At 32.1% G+C, this 15,317-nt stretch overlaps 2 protein-coding genes across 2 annotated transcripts; both read right to left on the reverse strand.

The window, feature by feature from the left end:
- Positions 1 to 1,487: 1,487 nt before the first annotated feature.
- On the reverse strand, positions 1,488 to 3,319 carry LOC133295960 (probable glycosyltransferase At5g20260). The gene is made up of 2 exons (XM_061494900.1): positions 2,954 to 3,319; positions 1,488 to 2,156 (listed from the first exon to the last, which is right to left on the reverse strand). Exons 1-2 carry the CDS (start codon positions 3,293 to 3,295, stop codon positions 1,488 to 1,490), a joined length of 1,011 nt encoding a protein of 336 aa, XP_061350884.1. The 5' UTR covers positions 3,296 to 3,319.
- A 7,928-nt stretch (positions 3,320 to 11,247) lies between these two features.
- LOC133295901 (heptahelical transmembrane protein 1) lies at positions 11,248 to 13,782 on the reverse strand. Its single transcript, XM_061494806.1, has 4 exons — positions 13,332 to 13,782; positions 13,104 to 13,193; positions 12,183 to 12,240; positions 11,248 to 12,109 (listed from the first exon to the last, which is right to left on the reverse strand). The coding sequence occupies exons 1-4, from the start codon at positions 13,589 to 13,591 to the stop codon at positions 11,426 to 11,428; spliced, it is 1,092 nt and encodes a 363-aa protein (XP_061350790.1). The 5' UTR covers positions 13,592 to 13,782; the 3' UTR covers positions 11,248 to 11,425.
- Between the last annotated feature and the right edge of the window lie 1,535 nt (positions 13,783 to 15,317).

Consider the following 15,317-nt stretch of genomic DNA (forward strand, 5'->3'; position numbering starts at 1 on the left):
TAATCGAATATAATGAAGTTATAAATAATTGCAATTGATTAAATTTATATCTTTTGTTTTTTTTCAAGGCATACTTATTCTATTTTATTTTATTTAAAATAAATAGTACAATATAGGTTGACCGGTAGACTTATAGGTCAGGCCTTGTAAAAGTGAGCCTATGACCTTTTTATTAAACAAGCTTTTTCAAAGTCCAAACTCGACCTATTTTACGAAATATACTAGGTCAGATCTGACCTGACATAGACCGAGCCGCAGACCCCTATAGACCAGCCTGACCCAATTTCACCGCTAATGGTGGCCAACCAACTTTACACATATGAAATTAGTTAGTAACGCCAAAGATTAACACGCTATGGATTTATAAGAATAGTAGTGTAGAAAATAATTGTATCATGTCATAAAAACGTCAAAAGTGGAGTCCACCGATTTTTTAAAAGAAGAATAAAATAAAATAAAACAATCACACATTTCCATGGGTTCAACGGGAAGCAGATCCAGTTTCTTGTAACATGACCAAATCGTAATTCTTATATATAAATAAAGTTGAATTCGGAGGAAAATTAAAAACTAACCAAACAAGTTATATAATAAAATAAGAGAAAAATATTTGTCCTTTTAAATAACATAATTTATGTCATTTCACTCTCACAAAGAGATATGAATTATATCTTTATTTATTTTTTGTCCACTCTTTCTCCTATGATCTATCTATTTCTCTCACTTAAAATGACACAACTTACATCCTTTAAAATCACACACATTTTCTTATAAAATAAAGGAAAAAACGTGTATCATTTTAAAGGATGTAAAATTATGTCATTTTAAGTGAGAGAAAGAGATAGATAAAGGAGGAGAGAGAGTGGACAAAAAAAATAAAGATGTGGGTCCTGCCTCTTTATGAGAATGAAATGATACAAGTTGTGTCATTTAAAAGTACAAATATTTTTCCTTAAAATAAAATATGGGGGCAATTATACTTATTATTAAAAAGTTTTACAATTTTTATTATTAAATTAATTACCGTTGATTCTTGACAATCTAACGATTATAATTTATTGGGTTACACTTATTAATTAATTATTAATTTTTAATAAATTACAATCATTAGATTGACGAAAATCAACAATGATCAATTTAGCAGTAAGGGTTGTAAAAAATTTCAATAGTAAATATAACCTCTCCCATAAAAATATAATATTACACGTATTTTTTTTATGTCTACTTTACTTATTTATATCCAATATCATTAAGTTACAATTTCAATCATCTTTCACACTTTCCCTCTCCTCTAGAGATTGTAATTTACCATGTTGGAGAAGAGTAAGAAAAGTAAATATGAGAAAAAGTATTCGTAATATCATATATCCCATAAAATAATCTCAATGATTAGTTCGGTTCGCTCTGAGTGCCAATATATATCTATTTTACAATGTGCATTTCATTAACTCTGAACATGTATTGTTATGTGATCAAATTATTGAATATCAAAGGGGTAGCCTTATATTGAGCCTTCTAAGCCATATCGAATGAAGAATCATATGAAACACATCAAACGGTTTAGCCGGTCGATTCAGCACAAAATGTCTTTGAACTTTGATTACTCTCTCACGCAATTTCAAGTATTTGGCATGTGGAACACTTTTCAGTATTGTCTTGATCTCAGCTATCCTCTCTGATGGAACATGCAAAGAAAATTTGGTCCAATCAAGAACATCACTGAAGGGAAGTTGATAGTAATCAGAAACAATCACAGGGACACAACCTGAGTTGATAGACTCCACCAATCTAGGACTTGCCACTTCGTAGCCACTTGGGCACAAGCAAAACTTGCTTTGTCCCATGAGGCCGTGATAGTCAAGGCCTTTGGGAAGATACTCATGAACTTGAACTTCTTCATCTTTGTTCTTCCAGTGCTCTAACAATATCTTCCTTATTCTGCCATGTGCCCCTCCAGCGAAGAAAGCAAGTATAGAACGATGATGGGGTTCTTGGCCAGGAACTGGTGAGCTCAACTTGTAACCTTGCAAGTTCATTTCAGGTATTGAGACGTCTCTTTCAGGATCAAACCCTTCGGATGTGTTGGCATTGCATAACACTCTTATTAAATTCTTGAAAATCTCTTTGCCTGATTCCTCTCTTGAGATATCTGGTGCCTGCAACAAATTAAACACATACACATACACACCCACATTTTGTATCATTAAAATTAATTATTAGAGCAATTAATAACATCCATGCAACATATAGTTGCTATTCACAAGTCACAAACGTATACTGCAAGCCATGAATTAGGGAACTATATAGCAAATCAACAACATGCAAGAGATAGTGAACTACAATATAAGCAATAAGTTTCAATGCTACAGAGATTGTTTTCTTTAACGAAAAATAATTTTTTCTCGTGCAACACAAAAAAATTGAATAAAATCCACTAAGAAAAAGTGAGACTATAAGTGGTGTAGACAAATTGCATCATTGGAATCAAAATTCTAATTCAACATATCTATAATTAGATCACAAACATATATTATTCTCTTCTTCTTTTTTCAGCGTTCATTGATTATCCGAATGATCGGATTCGAAAGTATAGTTATATTCATTGCAAAGGCGACTCTTTCAAAATTATTTTTTCCATTCTAAGAGCTTAAATTCAAAATCTCCTGTTAAGAAAAATAAACTTCTTATCACTAATAATCAATAATTATTAGGGAAGGATGCATTATTCTTATGGATAAAAGCTGAAAACGACGTCATTTTGGGACGGGAAGCAAGGTGTTTTTGTAATTATAATATATTACAGGATTATATTAGTCTTTATCATTATAATTTTTTAATCTTATAACCAAAACGACGTCGTTTTGATAACTCTATCTCCGCTGACTAGAGAAATACTTTTCCCTGTTCTTATATACAAGAATATGTGAGGTCTATATATGATGGCAATTGTTACCCAGTCATGACAAGAGGCTAGGAAATGATCAGCTCCTTGGCTTCTATTCCAGTATGGGTACCTGCGGGCTATGATGCTGGCATAATCAATGGTGATCCGCAACAGTTGATCCCGAGAGTAGGTGGTGAGAGGATGGTATAGGAACTTCACGATGTTGGTCACGCTTATGGGTAGCATTAAGACATGGGCCTCGTCTGGATGCCGGGCCGAAAATGGACTCACTCCGTTATCGATTTCAGCCATGAAATGTCCCTCAATTCCATAAATTGAATTCATGGGCCCATCATGGACTAACGGTGGTTCACCTTCTTTGTATGTCCACACTTTGAATCTCTTCAGCATCTCTATGTGACTTCTGCACAATTTCAGAATGTTCTATCAAGTTTATGGGTTTGACAAAAACAAATCAAAACAGTGGGGAATAGTTATGAGTTATGACCCATAAATAAAACGAAAAAAAAACACTCGCTTACAAGCACTACTATTACCTTTTGTGTTCAAAAGAGAGATTTGAAAGCGTGTAGAGTGAAAACTAGCAGCTTGCATTTTCAAGGGTTTATTAGATAACGAAATTTTAGGACTAAGACTTCTAATAAAGAAATTTCAGAATTAAGATTTTATTTATTTATTTATGTATGAGATCTAGATAGCGAGAGAAAAGGTAAACCACTCTGCACGGAAAGCCACAAGGCGAAAAAGGTTAACATCGAGTCATTATCAACTAAATCTGCGTGATTGAAGTAATCAATTCATACGAAAACATGTATTCTCACTCAATATTTTAATTTTATTTTTAAGCTGTATTCTAATTCAGTATTAAATATTACGAGCATGATTATATTTGTAAATTTTTTATTTATGAATTTTTATAAATTACATTATATATTATGGATAGTACATTACTTAAGCATGTACTATTTACATAGTATAGTTTGTAAACATTTTTTTTTTTTTGGAGGTTACAAGGAATTGAACACAATACCCTACACTACACACACTCCTACCACACACATCCCACACCACTAGGCTAACCCTAGTGGTGCAGTTTGTAAACATTTATAAATATAACGTATTTCAAATATTATTTTTTAAACAATCACTTTTTATTATAAAATAAAATAAAATTGTTTGATTCCTTAATAAGTAGTCTTATTGATAAAAAAAAAATCTACATGAGAAAAACATTATCAAAATAAATTTATAAAATAGAAAAAAAATTTGGAAACAAAATAAACTCTCATACCATGGAAAAACATATATGAATTTGGATACCCAAAATATATATATATAGGGGCAGGATATTCTTACACCGGTGTAAGAGTTAGAAGTCTTATACTCAATCTTGACCATTGATCCACTTGTATCTAATGGTTCACATTACTAAAAAATTAGATCCCTTAGATATAAGTGGAATCAACGGACAAGATTGAGAGTGTAACTTACACTGGTGTAAAATGATCCTGACCTATATATATATATATATATATATATATATATATATATATATTTGGCAAATATGTCACGTTCTAGCGTTCTTTTGGTGCATCAATGCACCAACCTGTCCAAAAAAAAAATTGATGAAAAATATTTAAAAGATATAAATTAAATAAGAAGAAAATGTCCTTTTTTTTAGAGAAGAAAATGTCCTTTTTTTTAGAGAAGAAAATGTATCCACTTGAATACCTCCAATATCGTCACATACATACTGCAGCCAGAAGAAAAGTCAAATCACAGTTTTTAATCAAAGGTATTTAAAAATATTTGATTCAGTTTTTAATTGCGCCAAGACATGGTTGTTAAATTTACAATAACGTGCTATCTACACTTAAAAACCTACAGTTAAGTTACACTTGGTTATCATAAATGAAATACTGGTTACCAACGTTTATCTTATATTTATTGCATATCATTTATTGTTTAAAGAAATGTTATTTGCTGATTAAGATAAAAATTGCTAACTACAATCAACTCAACGATAACTAAAGGTAACCTTGGTGTAAGATTTTTGGGGTAGGTATAACATCACTGTTTATAACAATGTGACATCTACACCTAATATTTGCTAATACATAGTCTCTAAATATGTAACATAATACCTGTACCTAAAAACCTATTGCATTTGATTATCAATAATTTAATTATTAGCTATTAACATTTATTTTATATTTAAATGTTTATCCTTTATTATAGGAATAATATTTGATTATACACAACTTTACTATTACATGACTGTTTCTATACTTAAAACGATCATAAGAAACAACTTTATCATTGCTCAAGGACTCAACCTCAAATGGTTAAGAAAAAAATATGTTGTTGATGTATTAACCATACAATAAACATTGGTAACCAATAATTAAGTTATCGGTAAACCATGTTAATTTTTAGAGGTATAAGTTGTTAGTTGTGGTAATGTAAAAAATCTGTGTTATGAAAAAACAGTGAAAACGCAATCACACATAAAATAGAATGCAATCAGAGGAAACTAGTATTAAACCCAAGCCAGGATTAGATAATGTATCTCAAAGCACTTCTGTCCCCTCTGTGGTGCCTAAGGTTAGTAAATATCTATTGTGCCTAAGGTTAATGGATAAATGCTTCCGAGAATAGAACGAGTTACCTCTTTTCCGAGGGTGTCACTATTAGAAGAAACAGCATTGACAAACACAATGAACGGTCACAAGCCAAATAGTTGTGACTATTGAAAAACAAGGAGACATGACATTGTTCACAAGTGAAAAGACGCAAACGTGTCAAAACAAAAAGACACACTTTTTAAACTTCTTATTCACAACTCATTTATACAACATAAGTCTCTGGAATCCATATTAACACAACAGAACATTAGAAGACATCCGAATCTCTGGTACGTAATCGGGTAACTAAATATAAGGCGCATGAGAAAACATGAAATAGGTAAAAAGTAACCATACCATATAATTGGAAAAGGATATCATATATATAGCAGTAGTTACTTAACTGATGAAAAGCATAAGCGTTTCTGTAAACGCATCCTCTGGGGACAAAAATCTCTTCCTTATATGATGTGAAGTTTCGACTTCGTATTGCTCTGCGAATAACACCCCTTGCATCAGCCAAGTCTTCTTCAATTCTCAGTAAACTGCTATTCCTCTTTTTCTGCTATATATATATAGAAACACAATTCGTAAATGTAATTAAACAGAGGAAATTAACTCAATGAAACATAATTCAGAATCAGTATAATAATAAAACAAATATACATATACATATTTGAATCTATAATATATAAACCAAAATTTTCATTCAATGAAAAAAAGAAGACTTACTTTGATGTTGCTAGCGACAGTGTTATTCAACGGTAGAGTATGTTTTTCCACGGAAGGAGGAGCCGTTGCGGTCTCAAGAGTTTTGAGATGGTTTGGTGTTGGTAAGATGTTGGTAATAGGCAAAAGGAGAGTTATGTGGTTTCGGTTATGTGTACTTAAGGCGAGGAGAATAAGGAAGAGCAACGTTACGGAGAATACAAGCCATGATTTCGTTATTATCAAGGTTGTTGCCATGGCTATTGTGTCAGTTTCTTAGTTTGGTGATTGTTTGTATTCTCTCTGCGTAGATAGCTAAGCTATATGTTAATATAAAGGATGGGAAGACCGACATAGCATGAGGAGGATTATTGTTGCAATATGCTTATGAAAAAGTTGAGCAACTATAGCCCCTAAGAGATGACACACTCACACTTACTTCTCATGGTTGGTTCAGAATAGTTGGTCAATAATTAATCAAACGTTTTTTGAATGGGATAGAGGAAAGCACTTAATTATGGAGAGGAATCACATCTCCAATACACAATATTTGTCTTGATAGAAAATTGAGATATACTGCATCAAAATGTTGGTAATGGAATGTTTTGGTTGATGGGCAAATGGAGATATATTGTGGCGTGATAATAATGTGTCACTAGTGGAAAAAACTGTTTTCAATTGTGATTCATAACTTAACAATTTGGAGGATAAAAAATATAAAATGAATAAGAAAGAAGTCTTTGCTAGTACTGTTGATTTTGGGCTAAACTTCAAGGGGTGTAAACATAGCATGACCAAAACCAATACTATTGATTCTCGTTTTACTAGCAATTATAAGGCTTTCTTCGACTTTGCTTAGAAAATCATTAAATTGCAGTAAATTTCTAAGGCCCATAGGTTGTAGTCAAGATTGTATTTGTAGGGCTTGGACAAGATAGGATATGAGCATGATAAGCTTATATCATATCCTGTGTTTGATTTGCATAAAATTAGCCTGATAGGATAATGTTATTATATTCAGTGTTTGAGGCGAATCATATAATTAATGTCATGATATATGTAAATAGACAAAAATATCTCTTTAATAGAATTTCATATGATTTTTTAAAATTATTTTTTTACTTATTTACACATTATTTCTTATTTTAAATTATTAAAAAACTTTAAAAATCATAATTTTAATTAAAATATATTAAAATACATAAATAACCTTAAAAAAATTAAAATATTAAAAATTATATCCTCACCAATTAATTTTTTTAAAAAAAATTAAATTGATTGTTAATATTGATGGTGACAGCGGTGGATAGTGGCAGCGGCAGCTGGTGCAATGAGTGACCGATTGAATTGGTGGTGATATTAGTTGCGGGGCAGGTGGCAATGGGTGGTTGTGATAGCACCAGTAATAATCGGTGACAATTGTGGTGACTAATTAATGGCGGTAGACGGTGGTAGTGGTGGCGGTGACGATTGGTGCTTGGTGGTTAAGGGTGGTGGTGAATGGGGGCAATTGTGAGGGCTTATCAGTGGTGGTGGGTGGTTGGTGCCTGGTGGTTAGGGGTGGTTGTAGCCGGTGACCATGGTGATGGCTTGTGGAGGTAGTGGGTGGTAGAGATGGCTAATGGCCGGTAGCCGCAGCTAGTGGCTGCGGTGGCGGCTAATTGGTGGCAAGAGATGACCCTCACATGCCCAGTAATATTTGTGATGCACCCGAGCTGACTAACTTGGATTGGGCTTTTCCATAGTTAGGATTATTTCAATAATTGTTAGTTTTTTTTTAGTACAATGTTTTTTTAGTACAAATAATTGTTAGTTATTTACCATTTTGTTATTTTGTTTTGTCTATAGAAGGCTTAGAGAACCCTATTGTTATCACGTTTTTGGTTGAATAAGATTAAGAAAAGAGAAATAATTTTTTTCTCGCAATTCTTGTGTTCAGTCTTTATTTTTGTTTAGCCAGTTGGTTACTGCTTCGGCATTAGTTTGTAGTGGAAGAGCATATGACTATATTTGGAATGAGAGGATGTGACATTTGCTATCTTGTATTTCCTGTCCATTCTTTACCTAAGCCCCCCTATGATAGCTTATTCTATTGCAGAAAAGATAAAATGAGCCAATAGGATAAGTTTATCATATCTTGTTGGTTCACCAAACAATGGATAAGGACATGATATGATAACATAACCTATCATATCTTCCTTATCCTGTCCACCAAACAGGTACCATAAAATTAGTTTCCCAGACTTGGAAATACTATATAGTCTAATAAAAAAATCAATATTACTCATATTTGGATCAAACAAAATGGCTAAACTAATAAAGCTCAAAGTGTCAATTAAATTCGTAAGGAATATATAATAAATCGCATTCAAATGTAGACATATTCAAATGAAATTATGAATTTTCACAATTAAAATATTAAGAATTTCAAAATCAAAGTAATATATATTTTTTATAAATTTTCAAACAAATTCAAATTTCAATCTTTTTATGATTTCAAACACATATATCAAATTTGTTTTTTTTTTTTTGATAACATAAATTTGTTTTTTTTTCTTTCGTGATGTTGGAAATAATCAAGTGTGAGTGAGTGGTGGTGAAGTAAGTTCCACATAGGCTAGACATAGACCAAGTGATGATTATATAAGTGCAAAAAGACCCATAAACCTACAGCCTTAAGGTTTTGGGTTGAGATGTGGTGTCGGCCCACTTATTATGGTTTGTCATTTGGCCCATTGGTGAAAATGTACCCTTTGCAAAGGGTTTTGGGCTCCCTCGTTCCATTCCCAACACGTGATTTATTTGTTTCTAGGATTAAAAAAATTGCCACCCAACGCAGCAATCATTTTTTTGTGGGGTAAAATTGACTCAAATCGTGCATATTTCTAACAGAGCTAAGTTGATTTAATAATAGAAGTATAAAACAAATAAATATTATTAATGTGTTGCGGAGAGTGTTACATCTGGTACGTTTGGTGTTTTATATCTTGATTTTTTTTTTATTTAATCAATGTATTTGTCCATTTTGTATACTCTAAAAGGATGAGAACAGGTGCAAATGGTTATCTTAGGATGGAAAATAAACTACTGAATGCTCAAACCTACAATGTGAAAGAGAGAGAAAAAAAAATTGGTCAGGTAGAATTGTAGAAAACAAAGAGAAATATAATCTAGATATTTTTAATATTGTATTTTGACGCATGAATTTAGCTTCTAATCTCCACATAGTTAGCTCAAAAAGCTGGCTGTAGGGGTGCCTTAACAACAATGCTGGAAACTGGATCAATGGGTTTTCTGGGTGTCATATGATTCAACAAGTACATGTGAAAAAGGATTCAAGCCCAATAGAGACGGGTGAAGAATGACTCAACAGCACATGTGAAAAATGATTCAAGCCGAATAGAGACGTGTCCATCATTTTCCAGAGCTCCTTGCAAAGAAAAAAAATTGTGAGAAATAGATTAAAAATGATTGTAAAGCATAAGATTAACCTATTATTTATTTTCATTTATTAGCATCTTAATGAAAAATGAAAAGGTTGGATCCTTCCTATTGGGCTTGGATCCTTCTGAGGTGCTGGCATTGCACAGTAATCTGATGAAGTACTTGAGAAGAGTCCAGGATTGGCATATGAAACTTTTGAACCCTGAATCATCAAGTAATTAATGCACGAGTCCTTGTGATTTGAATTCATATATAATATAAGGGGTTATATTTTCTTCAGCGGTAGAAGATACCAAATTTTCCTTCACATCCATGGTAAACTGTGTTAATAGTTTTTTCTTTTTATTTATTAAATAGTGGGACCCACTTCAAAAAAAATGTATCTATTGCATAAAAGATTGATTTTCCTGTTACAAAAGACTATGATTTTCCATAATATAAATGGGAAAAGTATGCCTCTTTTGCTGCAGAAAAGTTTTCTACCATATGTGAGTGAATTCCATTATAATGAGAAAAAAATTAATAAAATATAACGAGATTCACTTATTTTTATGTAATTGTAACAGTTTTTTTTTTCAGCAAAAGCATAATATTAAATTCAATATAAAAATAATAGAAATATAATAAAGTGTAAATACCTTTTTTGATCCCTGACAAAAAACATGATTTCCACTGTAGTCCCTTACAAAATAAATTAGTCAGTTAGTCCCTAACAAATTCAAGGTGGACCCATTTTAGTCCTTTTGAGGGACTAATACGGGTCTTTTTTGAATTTGTGAGGGACCACGATTTCAACTAAATAGGTCCACTTCGAATTTGTTAGGGACTAACTGACTCATTTATTTTTGTAAGGGACTAAAGTGGGAACCGTGTTTTTTGTTAGAGACTAAAAATAGTATTTACTCTATAATAAAATCATTATGTGACCCCATCTAACAACTCCATCTTTTTGGGAGAATTAATTCACTAAAAAGTATAATATATTTTTGGAAAAAAAGTATCTAATGTTACTTAGATAACTTTGTCTAATGTTCATTAAAACGACATTGTTTCAGTGATTTTAGTACAACTGCCCCGGATATATGATTATACATTTAAAAATTACATGTGAAATTATTATAATATTATATTCAAGAATTAGGAATGGACAATCAACATCTGAATTTCAAGAGATCTAATAACTTGTGGACATTTGTTGAGGTGTGGCTATAAGCTCATAACTTCCATAAGGTTCCATTTCAAAAAAATATATAAATAAAAAAACTTAAGAGCTGACTTTTTTAGAAACCGACTTAAAAATTCTATTTATGGTTCAAGGTCTAAAAATATAATTAAACATGTTTGTTTGTTCAATTATTCATATACGCATTTTTTTTTATCAACTTAAATTTAGCGTGTAAGAAAAATAAATAATGGTCGTGCTAGGCCTATGAATAATAGTGCCGTCTTAGTTGTCATTGACATTTTTAACGTCGTTGTACCTAAGACAACAACGCAATATAGAAAACGATTAAACAAGGGAGAAAGAGGAAATCCCTTTATTAAATAAATTCTAGGTACAATCATATATTGAATGACAAATTCACAAATAAAGAAGACAGATATTAATTAATATTTAGATGAATGAGTTCAGTTCTAAGACAATGAAATCCAAGAATGGGGTAAAGCTTGCGCCAATGCAATACAAATATTTCCATAACGAAATCCAATGTTTTTATGTTGTGTGAAAGATACATATAACATATCATTGAACCGTGTCACACCCAAAAGAGTCACGCCAATCTAGCATTTTAAGAGTAGCTGCATAATGTGCTAATGCACCAATCACAACCAGAACATGAAATATCTGATGACTATGTCCTGCCAAGTCAAACCAACCAGGCTTCCACCTTTCTGGTATGCGTGTCACATAGAATAATGTCCCTGTCAAGTAAGATAAGGCCATTGTACATTCAAATGCTAAGGTCACATTGCGCCGTGGATTACCCCAATTCACAATGCATGCATGGATTGCTGGCACAATACCAAAAAGTCCCATTGAACAGAACAACATGGCACGAAATGCACGGTATTTGCCAGTTGAAAGTGTTGGGGAAAGCAATGTTGCAATTGTGAATAGTCCCATGACTGTGATCCCAACAAGGTAGAGGAGTTGCCAATGTGGTTGACATAGGAAAATGTAGTAAATCTGAGGGAAAAATGAGGTTATGATCATGACAGCTATCCCAACATAGTCTATTCGCAACAGAAACAGGTTTAAGTTGTAGGAGTGACAAGAAAAGAGGTGACAAATGCTGCTAGACAAGAGACAGAACATAGAGCCACCTAAGAAAACAAAGAATGGCCACCTTGCTGTAACCAGCTCCGTAGATTCAAGTTCCATTTTCAAAGGTACTTGATGTTTTAAATCAAAGAGTAACGCTGTTCCCTGCAAGTTCTTACAATGTTAAGTCTTAAAAATACTAATTATCTGTTTGTAATGTTATCATGAGGCCACTTACCAGCAACAGATCTTTGATGTTATGAGAAACATTTTTTTCAACACTTGAAGAAAAAGACCTACAAAGATGATAAGCAAATTTAGTTGACAATTCTTGTAAAAGCTACTATGCGATTAGCTAGGTACGTAGTTCACCTAATATAAATCATCATCCACACTGGCTAATATATAACGACAAAAAAAGGTAGAAGCTGATGCTAATTCATGGAATTGATGTTTGACAAAGCAATATGCTGAGTATCCTTGTTCAAGTTTATTACCTGTCTACCAAAAATTGAATAGAAACTTTGGTACTTCAACTGGATGATTTACTAAGCTTCAGTTTAAATTAATCCCTCGAGTTCTATCTGTTAATTATTTGTGAATCAAACTGGTATTCAATAAACCATTTCCATATTTTGCCTGCTTTGAGTGTGAAACAATGGCTGATATGAGCTTGTTACAAAAAATTTCTTAATTTTTAGATTTTCTACTAATTATACGTTTCAATTGATTACGCAAGCAGATTCAGTATGTGTCTGTTTATTCTAAATTTCTACACGGCACCAACTGCTGGCAACATGCTAACATATACTTTGTGTGACATGAGGAACATATTTTGGTTCTCTCAGCATCTGACAGTATGCAGATAAAAGTTCAAATTAAACCAAAAGCTTAAACTATTAGGGGAAGACAGATATAATATAGAAAATCATGTCTTAATACAGGAATTGACACCTTATCTTATAGGTTTGTCATCATCAACACAAACACACACCAATACAGGAATTGATCCTTTCATGTCTCATGTCAACATAAACTCAACATGTGAGACAATCTCAACATCTCTTGATTTATTTATGGACAGCTTACAACGAAACATGAAAGGATCCATTCTCACACAGAATAGAATTTTAGGGGGAAAAAAAGGCTATGAAAAAACCTGGTAAATAGGCCTAAGAGATCCACCACATGAGGCTTCATCAAATTCGCCAGGGTCAATCCCAGAAACAGAAAAAACCCAATTAAATGCCTGAAAAGAGAATAACAGATAAAACAAATAAATAACGTTAGTCATGTCAAAAAAAAAAAAAAAAAAAAAAAAAAAACAAGAATCAAGGAGCTTCATCAAAAAAGGGTATAAGAAAAAGGAAAAACTTGATTAGCTTACGTCCAAACATTTAAAGTTTCATTATGCCAACGAAAGAGGCTGAAGAGAGCTTGTTTGAGAGGCCAATTGGCTCTGTAATAACGTAGAATATATTCATTGTCCTTCATGTAATCCGGAAGCTCCCAAAACGACAGAAGAGGGTAGCGTTTGGCTCTGTTCCTGTCATGCTGTGATGACATGTTGTTATTCTTGGACTGTGTAAAAGACAATGTTTCTTTGCCTTTCCGCTTCACAACAGATTTTGTCTCACTATAGTTCATCGCCCTTTTGCCACCACCAGATATGGTTTTCAAAGCCTTGTAATGTGATGTATGTAATATATTTCTCTTTCTCTCTCTCTCTTTTGGTCTTGGTCTTTTTGTGTGTGGTGGTGGTGGCTACTTGTTGATGCAGTAATGGAGGCTACACAACTGCACCAACTGCAGCATTTAAGGACTCTCCCCGTAAGGTTTGGCACTATTCTTTGGTGTTTGTTAATAGCTGGAGTTTAAAAGCATTGCCTTATTTATTTCATTTTTGACAGGTCAATATCTAAAATTTGGTCACTTATAAATTCACCTACTTTTTTCGTGGAGTGTAGGCTACAGCTATCGTTTTTTATAATTTAATTAATGTTCATAAATCATAAATATAATTTAACAAAACCTTAAGACAAGACAGTTCTTGCATTATTTTTACTATATCAAGTTAGTTATATGCGTGCCTTTGATTCTTGCAATTGTAAGGTTTTAAACAAATATATGAAAGTTACTCATTAATGTTTCGTGAACTTCAATTCATCAATATGTTGTTAATGTAGAAATTTATAGTATTCAACTTACTTGTTATTATAGTAAGAAAGAAATATTTTATTTGTGAAAAGTATTATTTTTTGTAAGCAATTTACTCTTATATAATAAATTAAGTTCTCAGTCATTAATGTATTCTCTTCTTCTTTAAGACACGTGATTTGAGTGTTGTCTAGCATCTTTTTTTTCTAACGTCTTTTAAAATAAAGCTAAAGTATTGATTATTTTCAAATTGATTTTACATTAAAAAAGATTTTATCCGTTTCTATTCTCAAAATAATTATTTTTAACTTTTAATCAAACTTTATTATTCTATCTAAACCTAAATTATTTATACTTTTAAATTTTTTTATTAAAATTTATTAAATTGTTTCCTCCAAATCTTAACTATTCCACTCTTATATATTAAATTAGAATATATAATCTTAATGTGATAAAGATGCGACTCATTCTTAATTCTTTTTCTTATTGAATTTTATATACTAATTTTTTAATTAATTACACATACTTTTTGTAATTTTAATTTTTTTTATCTATAACTTTAGAAATTCATCTGAATTAATTATATATATATATATATATATTATAATTTCAAATATTTATCCTTTTAATTTATTCTCTTAAAATTTTACTTAAATTTAAAGCATTTGAAATCCAAATAATATATTAATCTGATCTCTCATACGCGAGATAGAAGCCCATATCAGGAAAAACCCAAAATCATTATTTAACCCAGAAGTAATATCTCGCAAAAATACCTTATAAGCCAGTAGAACTAGACAACGTGGAACACAACAAGATCAGATCCTCAAAGCAAATGGATCTCTGCGAGATCCAATAACTACATACCAACACCCACTTGCCTTAAACATACTCAAAGACGTAACCTAAAAGCATCATTACATGCGATATATCCTAGCAAGCAGCTACTAGGCTGCCACTTTCCACCAATGAGGTTGGACACTGCCACATAAAAACGGCATAAACGGAGGCACCATTCTACTATAAATACCACAGCATTCTACCTTAGCAAGATGATCTCTCTTTCGTCATTGAAGGTAGTAAAAACATCAAATCACTATGAACCACTAGCTTCTTGATTCTCACCTCCTTATCATCTCCCTAAACACTATTTTTCCCCTTTCGTTCACCAACATCATTCGACTCAATCGTGTGTGATCCAGTCCAATTGATATTG

The sequence above is a fragment of the Gastrolobium bilobum genome, unplaced genomic scaffold, assembly GCF_033153095.1.
Source record: "Gastrolobium bilobum isolate Gb01-03AN ecotype WA unplaced genomic scaffold, APGP_CSIRO_Gbil_v1 utg2195, whole genome shotgun sequence".
Lineage (NCBI taxonomy): Eukaryota > Viridiplantae > Streptophyta > Magnoliopsida > Fabales > Fabaceae > Gastrolobium > Gastrolobium bilobum.

What these genes read in the sequence shown, in the direction of transcription:
- LOC133295960 (XM_061494900.1), bottom strand. Translation starts at nt 3,295, where the DNA reads ATGCTGAAGAGATTCAAAGTGTGGACATACAAAGAAGGTGAACCACCG. An exon ending in TAGCCTCTTGTCATGACTGG is followed by an intron (nt 2,157 to 2,953) that starts GTAACAATTGCC and finishes AATTTGTTGCAG; the next exon opens with GCACCAGATATCTCAAGAGA.
- LOC133295901 (XM_061494806.1), bottom strand. Translation starts at nt 13,591, where the DNA reads ATGAACTATAGTGAGACAAAATCTGTTGTGAAGCGGAAAGGCAAAGAA. An exon ending in GAAACTTTAAATGTTTGGAC is followed by an intron (nt 13,194 to 13,331) that starts GTAAGCTAATCA and finishes TTCTCTTTTCAG; the next exon opens with GCATTTAATTGGGTTTTTTC. An exon ending in ACATCAAAGATCTGTTGCTG is followed by an intron (nt 12,110 to 12,182) that starts GTAAGTGGCCTC and finishes AAGAACTTGCAG; the next exon opens with GGAACAGCGTTACTCTTTGA.